Source organism: Trematomus bernacchii, unplaced genomic scaffold (genome assembly GCF_902827165.1).
Source record: "Trematomus bernacchii unplaced genomic scaffold, fTreBer1.1, whole genome shotgun sequence".
Lineage (NCBI taxonomy): Eukaryota > Metazoa > Chordata > Actinopteri > Perciformes > Nototheniidae > Trematomus > Trematomus bernacchii.
Window position 1 is genome coordinate 3,289,973 of NW_022987409.1, and position 20,594 is coordinate 3,310,566.

The 20,594-nt window shown below is 38.8% G+C and overlaps 2 protein-coding genes across 3 annotated transcripts; one reads left to right on the forward strand and one right to left on the reverse strand.

Annotated features, from left to right (window-relative positions):
* Positions 1-4,469: 4,469 nt before the first annotated feature.
* On the forward strand, positions 4,470-7,909 carry gpr101 (G protein-coupled receptor 101). Its single transcript, XM_034138874.1, has one exon. It carries the CDS (start codon positions 4,742-4,744, stop codon positions 6,092-6,094), a length of 1,353 nt encoding a protein of 450 aa, XP_033994765.1. The 5' UTR covers positions 4,470-4,741; the 3' UTR covers positions 6,095-7,909.
* A 919-nt stretch (positions 7,910-8,828) lies between these two features.
* On the reverse strand, positions 8,829-19,848 carry LOC117489522 (transmembrane 9 superfamily member 2). Of its 2 annotated transcripts, XM_034138853.1 has the most exons (18): positions 19,556-19,848; positions 18,561-18,628; positions 18,369-18,462; positions 18,124-18,251; positions 17,587-17,716; positions 16,404-16,531; positions 16,121-16,235; positions 15,903-15,982; positions 15,686-15,791; positions 15,138-15,188; positions 14,651-14,783; positions 14,008-14,127; positions 13,845-13,902; positions 13,538-13,697; positions 13,281-13,432; positions 13,073-13,184; positions 12,351-12,522; positions 8,829-9,900 (listed from the first exon to the last, which is right to left on the reverse strand). In XM_034138853.1, exons 1-18 carry the CDS (start codon positions 19,691-19,693, stop codon positions 9,833-9,835), a joined length of 2,013 nt encoding a protein of 670 aa, XP_033994744.1. In that variant the 5' UTR covers positions 19,694-19,848; the 3' UTR covers positions 8,829-9,832. The 2 variants fall into 2 exon arrangements, with proteins under 2 accessions (XP_033994744.1, XP_033994754.1); XM_034138863.1 differs by lacking the exon at positions 15,138-15,188.
* Positions 19,849-20,594: the final 746 nt, after the last annotated feature.

Here is a 20,594-nt window from a genome sequence, read left to right on the forward strand (position 1 = left end):
CACTGATGAGGCGATTAAGCAAAGGTCTTATTTCTGCTACCACAAGGTAGTTAACTCATTATGAGAGAGAACACTACTCTAGAATCACTGCTAAAGTGAAACTAAAGTATATGAAATCTGAAACAGCCTTCTAAATGATACGGTTCAAAATAAACACAATTTCATTTAATGAGTGTATATCCTTCTAGCTGAATGATACAAGTTTTGTGTATCGTAGAAATACCTTCAAAATATCAAAGGATGCTTTATAAATGTGCCAAAATGGTGCATGATTTTCAGAAACATTAACTGGCAACTCTGAGACCACTTGAATGGCTCTAATCGTCTTAATGCTTAAGAATAACTAAGAATTGCTGAATGCGTTTCCATGAGAGTTTACAAAAAGATGAATCTTCTTACAGAGCTGGTATATTAGTTAAGCAGCTTGTATATGCCTGGTCCCACAGTATACCAACACAGAATGCATCTATGCATTAAGGTGCCTGTAGTGCAGGGATTAACGACACCAAATATTAGGAATTTAATTTATATATTTACAATAAATAACACTTGTTTATATTTCATCTCATTTTCTTCAGTAAGTTCAAGTATAGAGAAATATATTAGTATGTGTGAGCACAAAATGATGATGGTGATCGTTCGCTGTGATGACAAACAACTTCTCTGAATTTATTTTTCGCCAACACAGATTTTTTGCGACATTATCAGTTTTAATTGGCTTATTTTCTATGTTAGTTTTAATATTTGGACTCTATATGTGCGTGTGTGTGTGTGTGTGTGTATGCCATATGCTTGGTCTAGCAATAATTTACAATAATTAGATACAGACAAGGCTCCTTCTCACCTAACAATGCTGCTGGGTGTTGTTATCTGGGTATGGAGTGATTTTCCTGACTGTTTATAGCAAAAGCTGCATTGCTGATAAATGCTGAGAGACAAAGGTATTTCGTGTTTGTGGAAGTGAATAAGAATCATTCACTCAAATTCAACCTGCAGGAATTTTGCTTCGCCCAGACACATTTTGTTTGGTCCAGCAGAGGGCTGCGATTCCTGCACAATGCACAATGCTTTAAAAAAGTTGACAGACAGAATCAACAAACAGCAGACTGTCAGTGTTCAAAAGGAAGAGCATTTAGCAGGAGAAATATTATAACTGTTTCTCAGCAGGAATCCATTTTAGTGTCCAATACACAATTGCTTGTTACAGAAGCCATGCTCTTTTCTTTACTGGGCAAAAGGACAAATAATGCAAATATGTAATATAAGTAAGATACAAGCAACAGCCTATATTTCTGTAAACATCAAGCAGTCCTGGAGCAAAATCATAATACATTTGGAGTCATATTTCTGGCTACTTGACAGATGTAAATGTAGCATTTAGGCACTGTTGAATGCTTCTGTTTTTTAATTCCTTAACTTTTTATCTGGCCAGATGCTAGCCGTTATGTTCTGCAGGCATTAGGCTACTTTTTCTGCCATTTGGTAATTTGTAACTAGCTACCAGTGTTTGTGAGAAAAGAAAGAGCATCTATGGTAGCAGTCTAACAACTAGCTATTGTTTCATAATCACAGGGGTTTTTCAGGCTGGTGCTAACAATTGTTGCCAACATGTCTGCAGCCTATGCATTTTCAATATTGTATTTGGTGATCTTTTATGGTTGTTTATCAACTTGTATGTAGTTCTGTTCCCTAGCGGGGGAAAACACTCGCTAAATTAAAAATATATTGCTTTCAATCTCCAAATAAAAAGCATTTCTGGGTCTTCTTTAGCCTGCTATATACTACTTGCTTTGCACTGCATACCTGCCACTGCCAGGTGCTAATTTAGCTAGCTGAACTGTCTTTTCTTTTCTGCTTCAAAGTGGCCTGAAATGTCAAAAAATGTAAATGTTTGGGGAAGCTACAGACAAAACAGAAATGTGTGTGAATTCATCAGTCTCTTAAATTGACTAATTAAGTTGAATCCCCCAGAATATAATGGCGATCACTTTTTGATTTCAACATTTCTTTTAAAATCTAAGGAGGAATTTATTGGTCATAAAGGAAGCAGAGACTGCACTAGATCTATTTTTCTTCATAAAATTATTACATTTTAGATACATTATATATCGTTTTTAATTGCTTGGTGATATGTGGATATGCAATGACAATAAAGGAATTCAATTCAAAAGGTTCACTACAAGTTGTGAGCTTTCAGCTTGCAGAGCTTTTTATTCCTATCCATTGTGGGTTTGATTTTATTGGGTTATAGGCATCAGGGAGTGTCACAGAGTTAAAGAGTCGGATGGGCACCTGAGGCCACTGTGAACATTCATACAGTATTGACAGTCTAATAATCCAATGAGGCAGCAGGCCCGTGGGTCTGCCTTTGAACCAAAGTCCATTCAACAAAAGAACAGGGAAGCATCTCCCAGCATTTCATGTGCAATCTAAATCTAAAACACAGGGTGCTCGGGACTCACATCAAAGAGCTTTTAGATAGCTCGGTTAGAGCAAAGACTTGAAATAAAATGGTTAATTACGAGCATTGATTAGTATGCCATGTAAGATACAGTCTAATTGGATTGCACAATGTAGTACTATTTTTGTTTCTGTGCATCGTAATGAAGTCTGTTTGCTAGAAAGGCTGAAATGTTCAAGCAATTTTTATGTTTCTAGAGATCAAAATGGTGGCTTATACAAAAGTGTGTTATACAAGCAGTCATATGATAGGGGGTTGTTCTTATTTGATTAAAAATAAGCTATTGCTATATCCATAAACACTGAATGCAAAATACATTTTGTGATAGAACCGATGAAGATGATGAGGATGAAGTGATGTGTCTTAGAGAGATTGTTTTGTCAAATGCTGTTAATAAGTCAAAAATGATGTCTGAAGTTTGCAACTGAGAAAATGTAAACAGCAAAAACAGAAATCGGTGGTCAGCTTAAGAAAAAGCAATTATTTGTATTTTAGGTATGATTGTAATTTGTGATATTACCACAATCTGAAATAAGCCAATGCGAATAATGATGCCTCAGTGCTCTTTCGAATAGAACATGCTTTACACAAATATATATGTATTATAGTTTTGTTTTTATATAGTGGGCGGTGCATGGTGGCGGAGTCCTTAGGGACTTGGCTTGGCAACTGGAAGGTCACCAGTTCAAGTCCCGGAAAGACCAAGTGCTACCGAGGTGTCCCTGAGCAAGGCACCGTTCCCTACACTGCTCCCCAGGCGCTGTACATAATGGCAGCCCACTGCTCCTAACACTAGGATGGGTCAAATGCAGAGAAACTGTTTCGTTACATAGTACCTGTACTACGTAATGACAATAAGTTGAATCTTCAATCTTCAATATATACTGTCATGCTTGTTAAGCTACACGAAATAAGGAACCAACAGATGTTCCAATTGGGATGTTAAAATACTGATGCACTCTTCCAATTCCTTGGTGCTCTGCTGAGATGCCTGCAATGGAGGTTGGCTTATATCCTATTTTGTTCTCTCCTGACAGCCATCCAATTATGTGAAGATCACATAAACAGCCACCTGATTGAATCACTTGTTGTTACTAAGGAGATCTGTGAGACAGGCTGAGATAGGCTTAATGGAAAATCAGGGTTTTTGTTACAGTGAGCAAAAGGACATTTTTCGTGAACTGATTTCTATAACGATCCATATAAATAAGACTGTGTATGGTTACATAAAGGAACACATAGCCACAAAATTACAACAAATAGGCTTTATGTATAGCCATATGCCGGTAGTATACCCTTATTCTTCAAATCTGGAAAAAAATGACACGTATCACTATAGGATAAAATGGAAATGACGGTTCTAATGATTCCACCATGTAAAAAAAGACGTGTCAGACAGCATCGTGAAACACGACTTGCACATTCACAACAAAAGGGAAAAAGCAGATGGGAGGGGTGGGTGACAAGCTCCAGTGGGGGGAGATTTCAGTGCAGGTGTCCTTGGGTTTTTTTCTGACACCTCGGAGACAGGACCCGAACGTAAGTAGCCTAAAACTGTTGCGGAGGAATCAAAGCTGATAAAAAATAATAAATGTTTGATCTGCCATGAAATCCGAAAGGAGCAGCGAAGGAGAGATATCTGGATGAGAGACCCCCGCTGGGTGAAGACACGCAGCGTATGTTAGCTGAGCCGTGAAAGCTCGCTGCCATTGACTGGAGCTGAGGCTGAAATGGAAGCAAAACGATGAAAACCGAGCACCTATCATCGCATCAGTGATCATACCAAGGTATCAAACATCATTTACAGATTACCTATCCGTGATTTTCGCCACTGTCTACTCTGGACATTGTCAGTCGATACTCGATGCTGACAGGTTGAACGGTGGGATTTATGGTCGCTAGGCAAATTCCATTTTTCACTCTGCAGATGTGGTCTGCAAGAAGAAAAGGGCCTGTTTTGTGAATAAAGGGATTAATCACTGATCACGATGAACAGCAAATCAGTGTTGATAATCGCTTGCATTACAGGCTTCTCATGGAGTTTGCTGGACTGTTTACACAGGTAATAATGGATGTTATCCACGTAGACTATACGATATGCAAATGAGAATATGTTGAATGTTCCCCCCATGAATTCCACTGAATAAGGAGGAGCTGTTATAACAGGTGAAAGCAAACAAATTGTTGAAAGCAAACAGTGTTATCTATCCTGACATACTGTTAGTCAGAATGGGACTAACCTGACAGTATGTCAACACTCTGCTGGATGTGAGACTATACATGCAAACAATGTCGAGCTCTCAGGCCCCCGATGTGGGCACAAATTTCACAGATTTTCCCTGGGACCCTGGTTTCATCGCTTCCAGGCAAAACCTGGTCTGGTCCTCCACATTTAACAGCGTGATGAAGATGGTGTTCATATCTCTCATTGTGTGTGTGTCCTTGTTTGGGAATGTGGTGGTTCTGCTGGTGTTCCAGAGGAAGCCTCAACTCCTTCACGTGGCCAACCGCTTCGTCCTCAACCTCCTCTTGGCAGACCTCCTCCAGACCATATTAGTCATGCCCTTTGCCATTGCAGCCACTGTGCCGGGTGTGTGGCCCCTGGATGCCCGACTGTGCCAGGCTCTTGTGGTGCTCATGCATCTTTTCGCATTTGCTGGAGTTAACACCATTATTGTCGTCTCTGTGGATCGCTACCTGGCCATCATCCACCCTCTGTCCTATCCCACCCGCATGACCCCTCACCTGGGCACCAACCTAATCATCTGCACCTGGGTGCTCAGCTTCCTGCAGAGCACGCCTCCCCTCTATGGCTGGGGGGCCATTGACTTTGACCGCCATCACAACGTGTGCTCAGTGGTGTGGTCCTCTAGCCTGTCCTACTCAGCTGTGGTGTCCACCTTCTCTTTCTGGCTGCCAGTGCTCATCATGCTTGGATGTTATTGGATGGTGTTCAGAGCGGCCCGGAGGCAAAATGCTCTTGTGCACCCCATACAGACACAATCCTACTCTCAGCCCTGCCCACAGGACTCCCAAGGACCGAGCAGTCCACAGCGGCAGGCCCAGCCCCAGCAGGCCGGCTCCCCTGATGGCCCCGACACAGCCCGGGAGTACCCTGTTCGAGTTAGGCACAGACGCTTCCACTACCATTGCAAGGCAGCTCGTGTAGTTTTTGTGATCATGGCCTCCTATATCCTCAGCATGGGGCCTTACAGTATACTAAATACTATATCTATGAATGCCAAAGCAGCTGTACCTCCCTGGCTATCCTCCCTGGCCCTTGTGCTCTTCTTTTTGCAGTGTTGCCTCCACCCCTACATTTACGGATACATGCATCGCAGTGTGAGGAAGGAATTTCTCGCGTTGCTCTGCGGTCTGTTCTGCAAAAAGGGCCATCCCAGACAGAGCTCTGCCGTGGAGAGCTGTCTCACAGCTACAGAGGGACGTTTTGGTGCCCACCATCACCTGCCCAGCCTGACTGCTCGGGTCTTCCCTCTGCGTACCTGGGAAGAGTGCACCACATCCTCCTCCCCCACGTTTGAGAGGAAGTCAAGGGACAGCCGCAGAGAGACCACCTGTACCAGCGTCAGCTCTGAGAGGGAGCTCACAGTCCACAGCAAACAAAGCACATAAACTGCCTTGAGGATTCATCGGAAAGACATTGACATCCTAGTGTGTGCAAATATAAGCTAATATGCCTTCTTGACAACAGGGTAATTCATTCTGAAGATACTGGCATTAGGAATCGTTGTGTTACCTGGTTGGTCATCAACATAATGAACCTTTCTTTATTTTGTTGAAAGCCTGATTAAATGATGAAATTAAGGTCGACTATATCTCTATTGGATTGATCCACTCATTGTTGCATTATGAATGTATAATAGACTGGTCTAAACACTGAATATTACTTCAAACGTCACATTTCGAAAAAATTCATAATTTGTTGGGTTCAATGTGTAAATGCAAAGGTACCACATTTCAGATAAGTCACAATGTGTGCAGCTGTGATATATTCATTTTTGTTTCATTCTGTAAGCAATTATTGTACTAGTTGCCGTTAAATTAAACGGGCATTTAAACCACATTTAAAAAAGAATCATGGAACCAAATTCAGTTTTGTAGTTTACATTTTTGGCTTTGCGTCTGTAATTTCTTTTGTAGTATTTGAACTAAACTTGCCATGTTGAGATCAATATTATGTAGGATCAAAGTGTCTGGTGTTCTGACCAATTGGCGCTAATCATGGAGCTTAGATGTATTGACAAGGCACTGTTCTGCAGTATCTGCACAACTAGTATATATCCTTTAAACGTTGTATGTTGTATTCTCTGTGATCCTTCCTAAGGGCACAGGACTGACTGTACTTGTGTTAGTGCAAGCAAGCTTCAACTGCAACTAATGAACTCAGGGTATGCTTGTGGAACAATGTGTAGTGCCCATCTCTGTTTTTGAATCTTGTAGAGCAAGTTAACTTACGTGTGTTTTCGTCCTGGTAGCAATGACTTGGTTTCTAAGCGCCTTTTAAGTAAATGAGTGCAGTAGTTATGTATTGCTTGCCAATTACAGAACAAACAAAGAGTTGCAACTGAAATGTTATCTTAGCTTCTTTGTTTCCTTCAATTCTAGCTCGATCAAGGTGGAAATTCTGAGTGTCACTGCAGTGGACCACTGTATATATGACTCGGTATTTGTTGCCTTACGTATTGTCGGCCTTTCTCTGAGAAAGCACAATATTTGTGTTGATAAAATGCAGAGCATAGAGTGCAGGGTATGATACAAACATTAGTCTAGTGTACTTGTTAAACCAGTGGTTTAACATAGGCTGCATGCCGCAATATCTTATGTAACAGATTTCTTACATTCCACTGAATACATGTACATTTGTAAAGATACCTCCTGATATAGTATTTGAAATGAAAAAACCGTGTGTGCTTAAAGAGTATGAGTTCTGATACAAGTGTTATATGATTGCAATGACTCATCTCAGAAAAAGGCAATCCAACTGCGTAGGTGATGTGTTGCCAAAGGATGTCATAGGTGCATTACTACATTATGTGCATTATTTAAAATGTATGTTAAGTCCCAAATGTGTCCAGTCTTTGTAACCTTTTGGGAAGAAAAAAAACATTTAGCCATATGAGCTGGTGCACCTGTTGTGTTGTTATAACTGGATTGTAATAGTTTTGTGGGAATCAATTGACAAGTTATAGGACCTGATTTGACTGGCTTAGATATTAGCCTTGGTTTATTAAAAAGGTCACTGTAGAAACCCATACCACAGTATTATACATGACAATCAAACTTGTGTAAGTTTGTTAGTGTTGCTCTTTAAACAAAGGGATAAAGGATGTAATAAAGTAAATGTCAAATAAGAGAAAGTAATGTTTATAAGTGCTTTAAAACTACATATTTTTGTGATTTCTATTGTGCTTTTGTATTATTTCTGGTTTCTTTATTCAACATCAGAAGTCGTCTGTTAAATAAAGGTGAACTTATTGTAACATGTGTAAAGCTTTATATTTCATTTGATACATCTGTTTTTCATATGAATATTCCCCCTATCAACATATGCTTAAGAAATCTAAATAGGATGATGTTTGGACAGTTTTTGATCCTCAACTTAACTAAAGCAAACAGGACATTTGAGTTTGACCAAAGGTTCCTTAAAGTGGACCTATCATGCTATATTTGAATAATATAGTGTAGGACCATACCTATATAAGGCATATTTATACTTTTTTTTTTTCAAAATACCAAACAGATCATGCATTTTAGCCATGCCTCATTTTGCTCAATTTGACATTTTTTAGATCTGTTTTAGCAAGGGCAGATTCAGTGAGAACAGCACCATCTACAGGCCTGGCATATGTACTACAGCGTCTCCAGCGCTTTCGAACGGCAATGGCCGTGGCTGTCTCCTCCTGATTGGTGGAGTTGGCCCAATAGCCGTAGCGCCACTGTCCTGACATCAGGACAGTGTTCAAATCTGGATCAGTTTTGATCAGATCCGTTGCAGCCCCTTTTTTAGAGATTTGGGTATGGAGGAAAATAGAGAGGGTTGCGTTTTCTGACACTTGGTGAGTTCCCTGGAACACCGGGGACACATATTCATGTATAAAAGACGTACAAAAATGCTTTTTGCATGATAGGTCCCCTTGAATTAGTAGTTTTTGTGCATAATGTTGAAGTGTAAACAATAAGATGTTGAATGTGCCAATGCTTGTTTGTGACCTTTTATAACCACACAGATGTAAAGACTATAATCTACTGAACAATGAATCCAATACTCGTGTCCGGACAAAAAATTACGTGGTTATTTGTGTGTAATGTATGCATTTTAGTGGCTCAAAGAAAAAAACATGTGGCCTTTATTTTTTAATTAATTGCATTTATTTGGAAAAAGCGTTATCACCTTGGGTGATGACTCCACACTGTGCAAAGCAAAAGGCAGCAGTGTTTTATGAAGTAACTGTTCAGCAAACTGCTTTTAAAAATCTACAAGTGTGCATCTCAACGGTACATATGTTCTTAATCAGTCAAATTATGATCTGCGTTATGATGACTGCATTAGAATCTCTCCAGTGGCTGAACAAGTCAGGAATATTGGTGAGAGATGATCCTTCAAGTTCAACACACTGTAGCATAACCTTCTATGATACAGATGTGCTTCTCAACCAAGTGTACCGTTTGATTCAATGCAAAACTAAATCTAGCCACCAAAAAACAAGAGAATGGACATGTATCATATTAATGTCAGTTTTTTATATAAGTTCTGAACTACAATACAGGCTGATATTTAAAGTATTTATAGCCCCATCTTTACCTTAAAAAAAGAAAATAAAAGAAACTTCTACAAATGATCCAATTATGGTGACAATCTTTAAGTAGCATTCTCTTGCTCACTCTCTCTATACATTATATGTACACACACATGTTTATCATTACAATACAGGTAATGAAAAACAAACCATTTAGCCATAAGGGAATAGAAAAGCAAAAAACACAGAACATTTTACTTTCTTTAGAAAATTAAAATTATATTGTTTGAGATTTTTCGCCCACCAAAACAAACGCTTCACTGACAGCTAGATAGATCATTGGAACCCACACTGATTCTCAGGGTGCCACTCAAACATTACTGGTCAACAGTGAAGACAAAATTATATATATATATATATATATATTTAAAAATAAAAGACAATAGCAACATAGGTTTAAAGCACAAAAGAGGACGGGCTCTGCTCTTCAGGTCTTTTTTATGATCAGTGATGGTTTCAGTTCAGGACCATTGAGCCCACTCTATAACCCAGCCGGCTCGGAGGAGGCCGGCACTGCGACAGGAAGGAAGGAGTCAGTCTGTCCCTCGGTCCTCTAGTCCACCTTGACCACACTGTAGATCTTATTTACAAACCAGAAGCAGGCGAAGAAGCCAATTGTACCTGAGAAGAAAAGGCAGGTTAGAGGAGGATTTGATCAATGTCTGAAAAAAGATTCAAATCAACTAAAACAAATGTCCAAGGGAGAACAGCTGACTTTGGGAATCTGAATGAATGCAGGCAACAAAGGTTTTAAATGAATGTTTGCAAGAAGAAGACACAGAAAAATAAAAAGTGTTTTACAGCTAGCTTGATTTCGTAGCAAACCAATTCTGTCAGACCATTTTCTCCCCCAATGTTGAGAATTGGTCAAAATCCTGGATACATTCAAGTGAGTATAAAAGTCCTAACTGACTGCTCAACAGGGCCTCAGTTCAATCCTGAATAAGTTTGAATCAAAGTTGAGATGAGGTTAAAAATGTAAAGATGGGGTACGAGAGAGATTAGGATTATTTAGATCAATTGAAAGCAAGGAGGGAAACTGATAATCTTTTCCTTGAATCCTTGGATTATTTCTTAGTGATAATCTTTTGACATCTCGTCCCCTTGCTACTTACAGCTCTGTGTTAAGATAGTGTCAAGCCGCACTGCCGTGACGAGCAGGGCTACAGGCTAACTTCTTATCTGGCCTAATGACAGTTTAACACCAAAAAAGAAAAAAGTTATAATCTGGCATCATGGTGAGCAGTATATTTCTGGTTGACAGAAAAATGACGCTGTTATCTAGTCCCATATATTATCCTTTTCCTGCACACACCCCTATTGTCATCTGAGTGGGTGTGCAAGAGAGCTGGACAGGGCCGTAGAATGCGGTTGCCATGTCAACATGCGTCAATCTTTGTCTCCTTCAACATGGAAACAAAAGCAGCAATAATGTTGTGTTCATCCTATCCTTGTGGTAATGGTGTGGTACATAAATCTGCACAACCTTAGTCACACGGCTGGCTGGAGCTTATGTGCAGGCATAGAGAAATTCAGCAATGGTCAGGAATCCTGAGTGCATATAGGCTTATTATCAGCCATGGCAATAAGTGAAAGTGGTGACTGTTTCTTTTTGATCTACTGAAAAAAAAGAGAAGCTCGTCGATTAAACTAGGCTCTGCCATCCACAGACAGTTGAGGTGACCCAAATAAATCGACAAAAGTAGATCTGACGTAGAGGGACTTTGAACATTCTACTCAAATATCCAATAGAGTCTGTGATTTTCATTCACCTTTAAACAAAAAGGGACTCTTGGAGATAAGTGTTCTTAACCCTTAGATGCACGAGTGACTGGACCCTACACTCTTCCATAAGTGGGTCAAAAAAAAGACCCGTATTAGAATATGTGTTTTAATGCAATTTTTGTCATTTTGGTTAAGAAAAATCACTTGTATATATAGTATTATATTTTGGTTCACACAAGAAATATTTTATATTGAATTTTTCACTATTTATAATTAAAAAAACAAAAAACGTTTTGAACATATTGATGCAAAGATCTCCGCTATTCTGAGACCCTCACAGTATTCCAGTCCCTTTTCAAAACTCATCTCTTCTCCTCTTGTCTACTCATAGCCCATCAATCCATGCCGGTTGATCAAGTTTGATAGTCCTATACCCCCCACCCTAACCTTCCCTTATATTGTAAAGCGATTTTGAGTCCTTGAAAAGCCCTATACAAATATAATGTATTATTATTATTATTATTATTATTATTATACTGACAGGTATCAGATCTTGCTGTGTAAAATAATCTTCCTGAGGTGTCACTTGTGATGTAGTCTGTGTGGTCTACACTGAATGTATTCCTGACAGCCACAGGTGATAAGAATCAAAGGTTCCCAGAGGATCCCATAGAAAATGCATGCGGGTCATTTTTGACCCACTTATGGAAGCTTGGGGTAGTAATACAAAAACTACAATTTCTTAAAATGTATCAAATGCAAATAAAAAATTTGAATGGCATGATATCCAAAACATGTTTTTTGAGGAATAGCTGGAATATGAAATGATAAAAAAAAAAATGTAACTACAAAGATACTCTAAGAAAACCACCTCACCGGGTCAAAAAAGACCCACTTATGCATCTAAGGGTTAAAATCCATGACACAGTGCCTAGTCTGCACTGCCTGTATAGAATTCAAAAGAACAAGGCGTGGCTTTAATTAAATGACAAGGACAGTAAATGTTGCACCGTGGGTTTTATTTTCATTGGAGCAGGATGGAAGTCCTGAATTGTCACACAGCAGCTCAACTGGCAAACAAGGAAAACGACTAACCGTAACCACACACCTCTTTCTGCCATGCAATAAACTGTTGGAGCTCACAAGTCATACAAAATAAAGATTGGAGTGAAACTAAATATGCAAAAGTGTATATAGATGATTTGTCTTTTATAAATAATGAGCTCCGTAACTAAAGAAGCCAATTATTTATATGTTATCTAGGAATGATTGCAGGGTGTCAAGACAAGCTGGAAATAATCTTGAGTGAATAAAAAGCACATATATCACTTATCTCAAAGCCTCACCTGTGAAGAGGAAGAAGATGAGGACCATAATCAACGTGTATCCGAAGTAGAGGAAGGTGCTGGCAGCGCCGACAATTTGTAGCTTTGAGAAGAAGTAATGCACAGAGTAGATGAAGAGATAGACTGCTGTGAAGCCGCTGGTGAGGAAGGAACGCCACCACCAGTGGTAGTCCTGCACACACATCACAAATAATAACATGTTAGGATATGTGTACTTTAATTACTATAGGCAAAAAAGTATGAGTATAACATTTATTTTTAATTCTATTTTACTTGTATATAGTTCACTTAGTCTTGCAACATTCTCTTGCACTATTTCATTTCCACTTGTTTCTTCTTGCACTATTTTTATTGTCGTTTTATTGATGTTTTATGACTTATATATATTTATATTGCATTGTTGGAGTAGCCTGGGTCTTAAGATTTGTATTGCCATAACTACAATGTGGCTACTGTGCATATGACAATAAAGCCTTTGAACCTTTAGACCTTTAGTCAGGAGAGTGACATTAAATAACTAATATCTTCAAAGGCAAGAGAAGAATACTAGCTTAAAATATATGAATATATTCATTTGTATTTCTTTCATTTCTACAACAGTGGGACTATGATATTACAATTATAGTATGAACTATTAACAGTGAAGTTATTTTCAAGTTTCAATCAGTTTTTCCAGACTCAAGTTTGTGAACTGAGACAAAGTTCTCTGAACATGTGGGTACCTCAGCACACAGGTGGAAGTAGCAGAGCAGGACTGTGGCCTCGGAGCAAGTGATGAGAAGAATAATAAAGACCAAGAACAGGAACCCGAACATGTAGTACATCTGATGTGACCTGAAAAGAACAGAGGCAAACAACATGTACTGTAACAAAGAGCTCAACCACACCTTCCCTTTCAAATCAGGAAATACAGCATGTCTGTGTTCTTACCAAATGCTGTTGAGAATGAAGAAAAGCTGGATGAATATGCAACCAAAGGGCAGGATCCCGCCCATGACGATACCAGGTACAGGCTTTGTAAAGAAAGACTGCTCAGGAATTTGACGAGGGATTTGATTTGTTCTCACCGGTTGCTCGATCGCCTGCATGGCAGCAGAAAGAGAGAGGATTTTATAACAAACTCAAGCATATTTGATCAACAATCAATTACTTCAAGATCATTTGATAAACTCGGAGCTCTAACTCACAGCTTTCTTGAATCCAAAGTAGGCGCCGAGGAAGGTGAGGGGCACAGAGATTCCAAACCACAGAGCCAAAATGGCGACCAGAGTGCCGAAGGGGATCGCTGCTGAGGAACCTTCCACCCAAAGGATCAGGTTCATCAGGAAGAAGTCTGCAAACACAATACTAGGGAAGAGAGGGGGACGGAAGACAATGACACAGAGAGGGACAATACATGTGAGAATGATAAAAGTAGTGCAAAGGCATTTACAGCATAACATTTCACTCCAGGGCAGAAACAAAGTAGAAAAATGGAAACCTAAGTAAACCTACCCTGGGCACAAGAGGGCTGTCAGCAACACGTTTGTCTTCCACTTCTCACCTCCGAAAGCTAAAAGCAGAAAACAGAGACATTAGAATGAGAACGATCACACTGACTGCTATAACTCTTAAGACCTTTGTAAAGCCGTGTGAGGTGTTTTCAGTTGACTCTTACTTTTGTAGAGGCGAGCAGACACATAGCCAGCAGGCGTTCCCAGCAGCACCCAGAGGACCACAGAGCACGTCATGAGGGCCCCTCTGTTGGCCGGCGACAGGAAGCCCAGACAGGCCAGGACTACAGGGGACAAACAAACTTTAAACCTTGTTCTGAATGTTTTAAGAAGAAATATCTTCACATTAATTGTTCTACTGCCCTCTCAATCTGTAGGGATGTCCAATACCATGAAGGCAAATTAAAACCTTGCTCAGGGATTGTTTTTGGATTAAATAATGCAAGCTAAAACGTATCTGTTTGTCTTTTTTTTAAACTGGCTTTTAATGTGTGATTAATGTTGTGTCCTTTGTGTTAAACATTGTTTTATTAACTACATTTTAAATTTGACTTTTATTTGATTAGTTTGATTAGTTTGCACATAAACCATTTTTAGTTCATATATAATTAATTGTAACTAAGTTGACTAATAAGGCAGCTGTTTAGTTTAATACTGACTGCAACAATAATAATCTGGAACAATGATGTGTGCAAACAAATGGTACACTCCCTGATGTGGTGAACACAAAGATAATTGAAAGTAATGATAGGCATTACTAAGAAGGAAACTATGTATTACTAATAACTGATACAAAACAGTCCTTACAGAGAGTGATGAAGGTCATGATGAAGATCTGGGTGCCCTGTCCGAGGAACACAGACAACAACATGCCTTTCCTGGGGGGCCGGAAAACATCCCCGTGCACCTGCTTCCATCCGGACTCCTCCTGTGCGTCCTCCTGGGAAGAGAGAAAGCAAACAATAGAGCAACAGTCACTATCAAGGAAGTAATGAATATTTCCATTGATAAAAGTTAAAGGTTAACCCACAACCAAGCAGTGAACACTACCTCACCTGGTAGCAGGAAAAACGAGGCAAAGACAGCGAGAACTTGGTTTACCAAAAGCTGTAAAATGTGGTTTGAAACTTGTCTATGAATTCATTCACTAAACGTCTTCCTTGAAAATTGCACAAATATTCACACCACATTTTACATTCTGTTCTAGAGTGCAGGTTTTCTGCAATCACACACCCAAACACCTGATTCAACAACCACAAAAAGGTTCTGTTAAAAGAGCTTCCATTAAGCTTACGTAAGGCACCGAGGATTTTTCCTTGGTCGTTGGAAGCTTTATGAAGTCTGCCTGTGAAATGTAACAAAATATTCATAGTTGTGGGTACTGTGCACCTGGTGTGCTTGGTGGTATTTTACACTGCAGAACTAAAGCATTAGCCATGTCACTGTGATGAACACCACCACACATTTAGTTAGAAGGATATTATGTGTAATGTTACATTTTTCAGCTAAATAGAAAAGTATTATCCATGGGATAAAAAACATGTGCAACATTTTAAAGTAACCATTTAAACCCAAATAACATAGCCTCAATAGTGTATGGTCATGAAAGCTTTTAGTATCACTATAATGTTAACGCTAAAATGGTACCATCTCATTTGAATATTTAATGTGCATGGTGTCGACACGTTGCCCTGCAGCACACAAAGAAGACAAAAACGAATGAGGTTCAAATTGTACACTTTAACAACATAATCTGCATCTTTAAGAAATGTCTATTTGTATGCTAGTGCTTCATAAACGTATCTATATCAGCTCAAACTAAGAGTTTTACAATGCCTTTACCTGGTCCACCTGGTTGTATCTGGCAATGTCCTTGTGCAGAGTTCTCAGCATGATCATGGCAACCATGCCAGACAGGAAGAGGACAATGACCAAGGAGTTCATGATGCTGGACAAACACAAAAGACATACCATAGCATCAAATAACAAGCATCAAGACCAAGGGAGTTTTAGTGAGACAGAGTTTCTGTGGTGCGCAATGTAGAAAACATCTTCAAACCTAAACCACTGGATGTTGGTGTGAGGCATGGACACCAGGATGTAGTCCCACCTAGAGGCCCACTTGATAGCATTGTTTTCCTGTAAAAAGAATTACATTCAGTGCAAAAAAAACCCCACACATTGTATTTGTCATTCTCCAAGTCATATAGAAAATGTATACATTAGTTATGTACAATAAGTTGTACATTATAATTGGTGAGATGGTGGGAGACCTACCTCAAATGTAACAGAGTAGGTGTAGACTATTTTCACATCGCTATCGAACACCCCAGGGACCTCCATCGGGATGGCTCCTTCACAATTTGGGTTCTTTTCATCTGCCTGGTTGATACTGTGCAAAACACACAAAACCTTCCATGTTAGATTATTAATAGATCAAATGATGGTTATGAATGGTGAGATGTCACTCAGTTGCAGCACGTTGAGGTAGATTAGACCTAAATTAAATCATATCATGTAGACGTCATAAGATGTCAAGCTACGATCAAAAACCAGTAACCTCTTTGGCTCCAGAGTGGCAGCAACCAGCCGAGCCCCTGTCCATCCCTCCGCTTCTCCACTGTGGTAAGATATCTTGATGTCCACATGGTTGAAGACGTAGAATGTGTTCTTCTTGTGGAACTCAGCCTGGGAAAAAAATAATTGTATTAATTATCAGGTTCTCTGATTTCTCTGGGTAAGATTTGGATACACTCATCGGTGTGTTATGTATCTCCAATGCAGTTATTAGCGAATTCATATTATAAAATGACCTGTAAATACACCTTAACGTAGAACTTTTAGGTGTACTTTTCTGGCTCTATATGAGCTGGACCCATTCATTTGGCTTACATTTTTTCTTTAATAATTTATATGAATGATCTACAAATATAATAAAATAATGTTTGCTGGTTTTAATTTAAAGTTAATGTAAATTATAGACAATGTTTGAATTCTAATTACAATATATTATGCTATAAAAATCACTAAAATAAGCAAATTGATCAAAGTAGGTTCAGGTTGTACTCGTAGGTAGATTTAGTATGCAGATAAAAAGACAAGGGACCCATCCTGACACACATTCTAAGAACAACACAGACAAATCTCTAATAAAAGTACACCCTGCTCCGTCACCTCTAAAAACAGTAGTACAAACATGGGCATTGGAAGTTAATAAATAAATAAATACATAAATAAATACATAAATAAATAGGCATCTGTGTGACACCGCTACGACTTATTCATTTGTGCGATAGCTGCCGGAATAAAGCTGGTTTTACACCGCTTTGTTTTACACTTTGGGATAACTAACATCCGGCCCGAAGGAAGAAGCTTAAATTCTGAGTGCAACGGGTGGGAGTCATCATTCAATAAAGAGCTGGGTAACCGCTGTAACTGCCTGAGGTACAGGGTCTCCAGGTTTAGCTGTGGCTCACCAATCAGTCTGCTAGACCACTTTATGATCAGAGTGCTCTTTAAAGGCAGGTTACCAAACCATGACATTAAAAGGACAGAATTTACTTAGGTAACACATGGGAGATTATTTATAGTTTAGTAAATTACTATATATTTCAGGGAGGCCCCTACCCAAAACAAGCATCCCAGGTAACGTAGTATATCATGAGGACAACTACTCAATCAGATGAGCAATTAGGTCAAACTTAATATAGAGTTCATTTTCGAAAAAAGAAATCCAAACTCACATTGATAACGCAAGCATCTTTAGGTTTTCCATCTTGGTTCACAAGGCAGCCAACAGGGAAGCCCGGGTTGCAGTACTTCTGATCATCTTCAACATCATAGCACCATGTCACCGGCATGTTGTCAATTATCCTGAAAAGAAAAATTGGCTTACTACAACAACTTCTTAACAAATACATTATTTGCCCGCTCGTGTTGGATTGTATTTCTGTTGTTATCCCTTTAACAAACAAAACCTCATGCTAGGGCTGCACGATATATCGTGTCGTGACGATAATCGCGATATTCACATGGCAGGATGTGCGATTTAAAAAAAAAAAAAAAGTAAATTCTTTAAATATAGTTTAGAAATACCAATTGTATAGCATTAAAGTTCAAGAAAGGATGGTTTGCAGGAAAAAAAACAGTCTTTTCTTCAATTCCTGTATGTTTTCATATCGCAGGGGGAAAGAAATCGCAATGTCAGTTTTTTCCAATATCGTGCAGCCCTACCTCATGCTATTTATATAACATTTCAATGCATTATTATCTTTACAAACCAGTGGTGCTGGTAGTTCAACTGCATTCCCATCTTGAGAAAATCCAGTTTGGTTGCATCCTCTTTGTTCCCCTTTTTGTAAGACTTGGTGCACAAACTCTTGCATTTAACTTCTTCTTGAAAGTTGACCTGTTAAGGCAAACAACAGTCATTATTTTCAATTAAAAACATTAAAACAGATGTATGGAATGTGAAATAAGAAACAGTGTAAGAGAAGCAAGCTTAGATGTTCTGGTTGACACCCACCTTGTAGGGAGAAGACTCAATTCGTTCACCAAACAGCACCTGTCCTAGGTTCTCAGAAGGCCTCGTTTCCTTTTCATCTTTGCAAAAGTCGAACCTTTTAACATATAATGAGAATATATTAGTGACCTAGAAAACATAGGTATATCAAGATATTGCACAGATGGAATGAAGTAGAAAGTTAACGTTACTTACATATCATACTCGTAAGGCAGGACTGACTCTACTGAGTCAAGGCGATTGACAAACAGCTGAATCACTGTCTGTAGAAGAAACACACACAATTGTCCGTCAAAAAAAAGGATGTGTTTAACTGAAAAAAACATTGTATATATGGTCTCTATTTTTTGGTTTCAGTCATACAACAAATGTTAGTAATGAATCTGTCGTAACCAAATAATTGGTTAAACTGTGATATATCGTTATGATGGTTATTGAATTGTAAAAAAAACAATCCTGTCAGTGCATATAAAAAAAACGATATATATGCATCTATACACCTAAGAAAAATGTAAATACATATATACATGCATATGATAAATGTAGTTCAAATCCCAGTGTTTAAAAATAGACAGGTAGTGAGATTTTGAGTGAGTTGATCTGATCACTTAATAAAGAAAGAAATTCAGCAATAAATATGTGTTGATGACAACTTGTAGGCCATTGCAATAACAAGTTATTCAGTTCAATATTAGATCAGTCTCTCAAAAGGTCAATTGATTTGCATAGATCCAACGGCCAAGGTAACTGCCAGGTAACTTTAACACAGCAACGCCCAGTTAATACAAGAACAATGATGACTATGATCTATTATAATGTATTATTTCAATTGTTGAAAGGTGAGTCCTTTTGAGGGTTTTATCACCATCTCATCTACTACAACAGAGACACACACTGCACTCCTATGGTTTCTGTGTTTCTTGGTGGGCTGGTGAAACTCCCACACGTCAGTTAGTTTAAAAACATCCATGGCAATGACAACGTGTGCCAGCAAAATCAATGTATAAACCCATTGGAATATTATGCTAATGCTCCGGTTCCAGGTAATAGCCGGGGCCTAAAGAGAGTGTTGGCTAGCTAGCAACTTAAGAAGATACCACATTGAAAAGAATATACAAACTCCAACTGCTACAGACAATGCACTATATTAAATAAGAATTGTGAACATCATAAATTCAATATAACGTTACCTGACAATCTTCACCGCCTTTGTCTTTTGCACAAAAACTCACTGGGGCTAAACCCGGAAGATAAAACGCCGAGCACGAATAGAAATACGAGACGAGAGAATAAACCAGCACAAAACCACAGTGTATCCGCCTCTTCATTTTACCACGGACACCTTGTATTCTAAGATTCGGTAAAACTTTTGTCCAAGGAGAGCTTATCCTTTTCTAAAGAAAGTGAATGTTTGCTAGCCGTACACTGTTAGTACGTCTTAGCACTCGGGACGCAGTAGCTGACCTGACTGACTCAAACAGCATTGATGACGAAACGCCACAAGATCGGCTCCAGTTAAACGAGTTAAACGAGTTTCCCTTCAAAATAAATTCGTTTAATAAGTTATCTGTGTTGTACGTAACAAATATACATTTATAGCTGGAGTTTACACTGTCATGACATATTTGTAAGGTTCCTTTATGTATGACTTTGAATTTAAACAATTATATGTGCAATATGAGTAACACATACATCGCCAATTATTTTAAGTTGAAAGGAAAAAAACCGGAAGTCATATTTTGTTCGCAGCAGTTTGACAGGCTTGACACCGTGGAAGTACTGACGTTGCTTGTCGGTTCCTGCATCAACATCCTTGTTTTCTCACTACGAACAATCTTGTGCTTTATACTGCAAAAAGGTTTATGAAAGAATATAACAAGAATGTGGAGGTCAACAAAGTATAATGGGAAAGTTAAAGAAAGTTCAGGGTTTACTTACTTATATTTAATTCGGATTGTAGGCAAGTAGGCCTATCTATATGGGAGATTATTTAAAGACGACTGACCAGAAAATCCGGTACGGGCAAAGTATCCCGCAAGAAATACGACTCATATATTATATTGCAAACAGACATTTGCATTTACTCGAAGGTACAATTACGAAAGGAAAATATTGCGCTTATCACTTTACTTACTTAACATTTTTAATACAAACCCTTTAATAGCAACAGTGTTGCTACTTCTTGCACCAAATCAATCGAAGTCAATCAAAATGTATTTAGCCCAACAT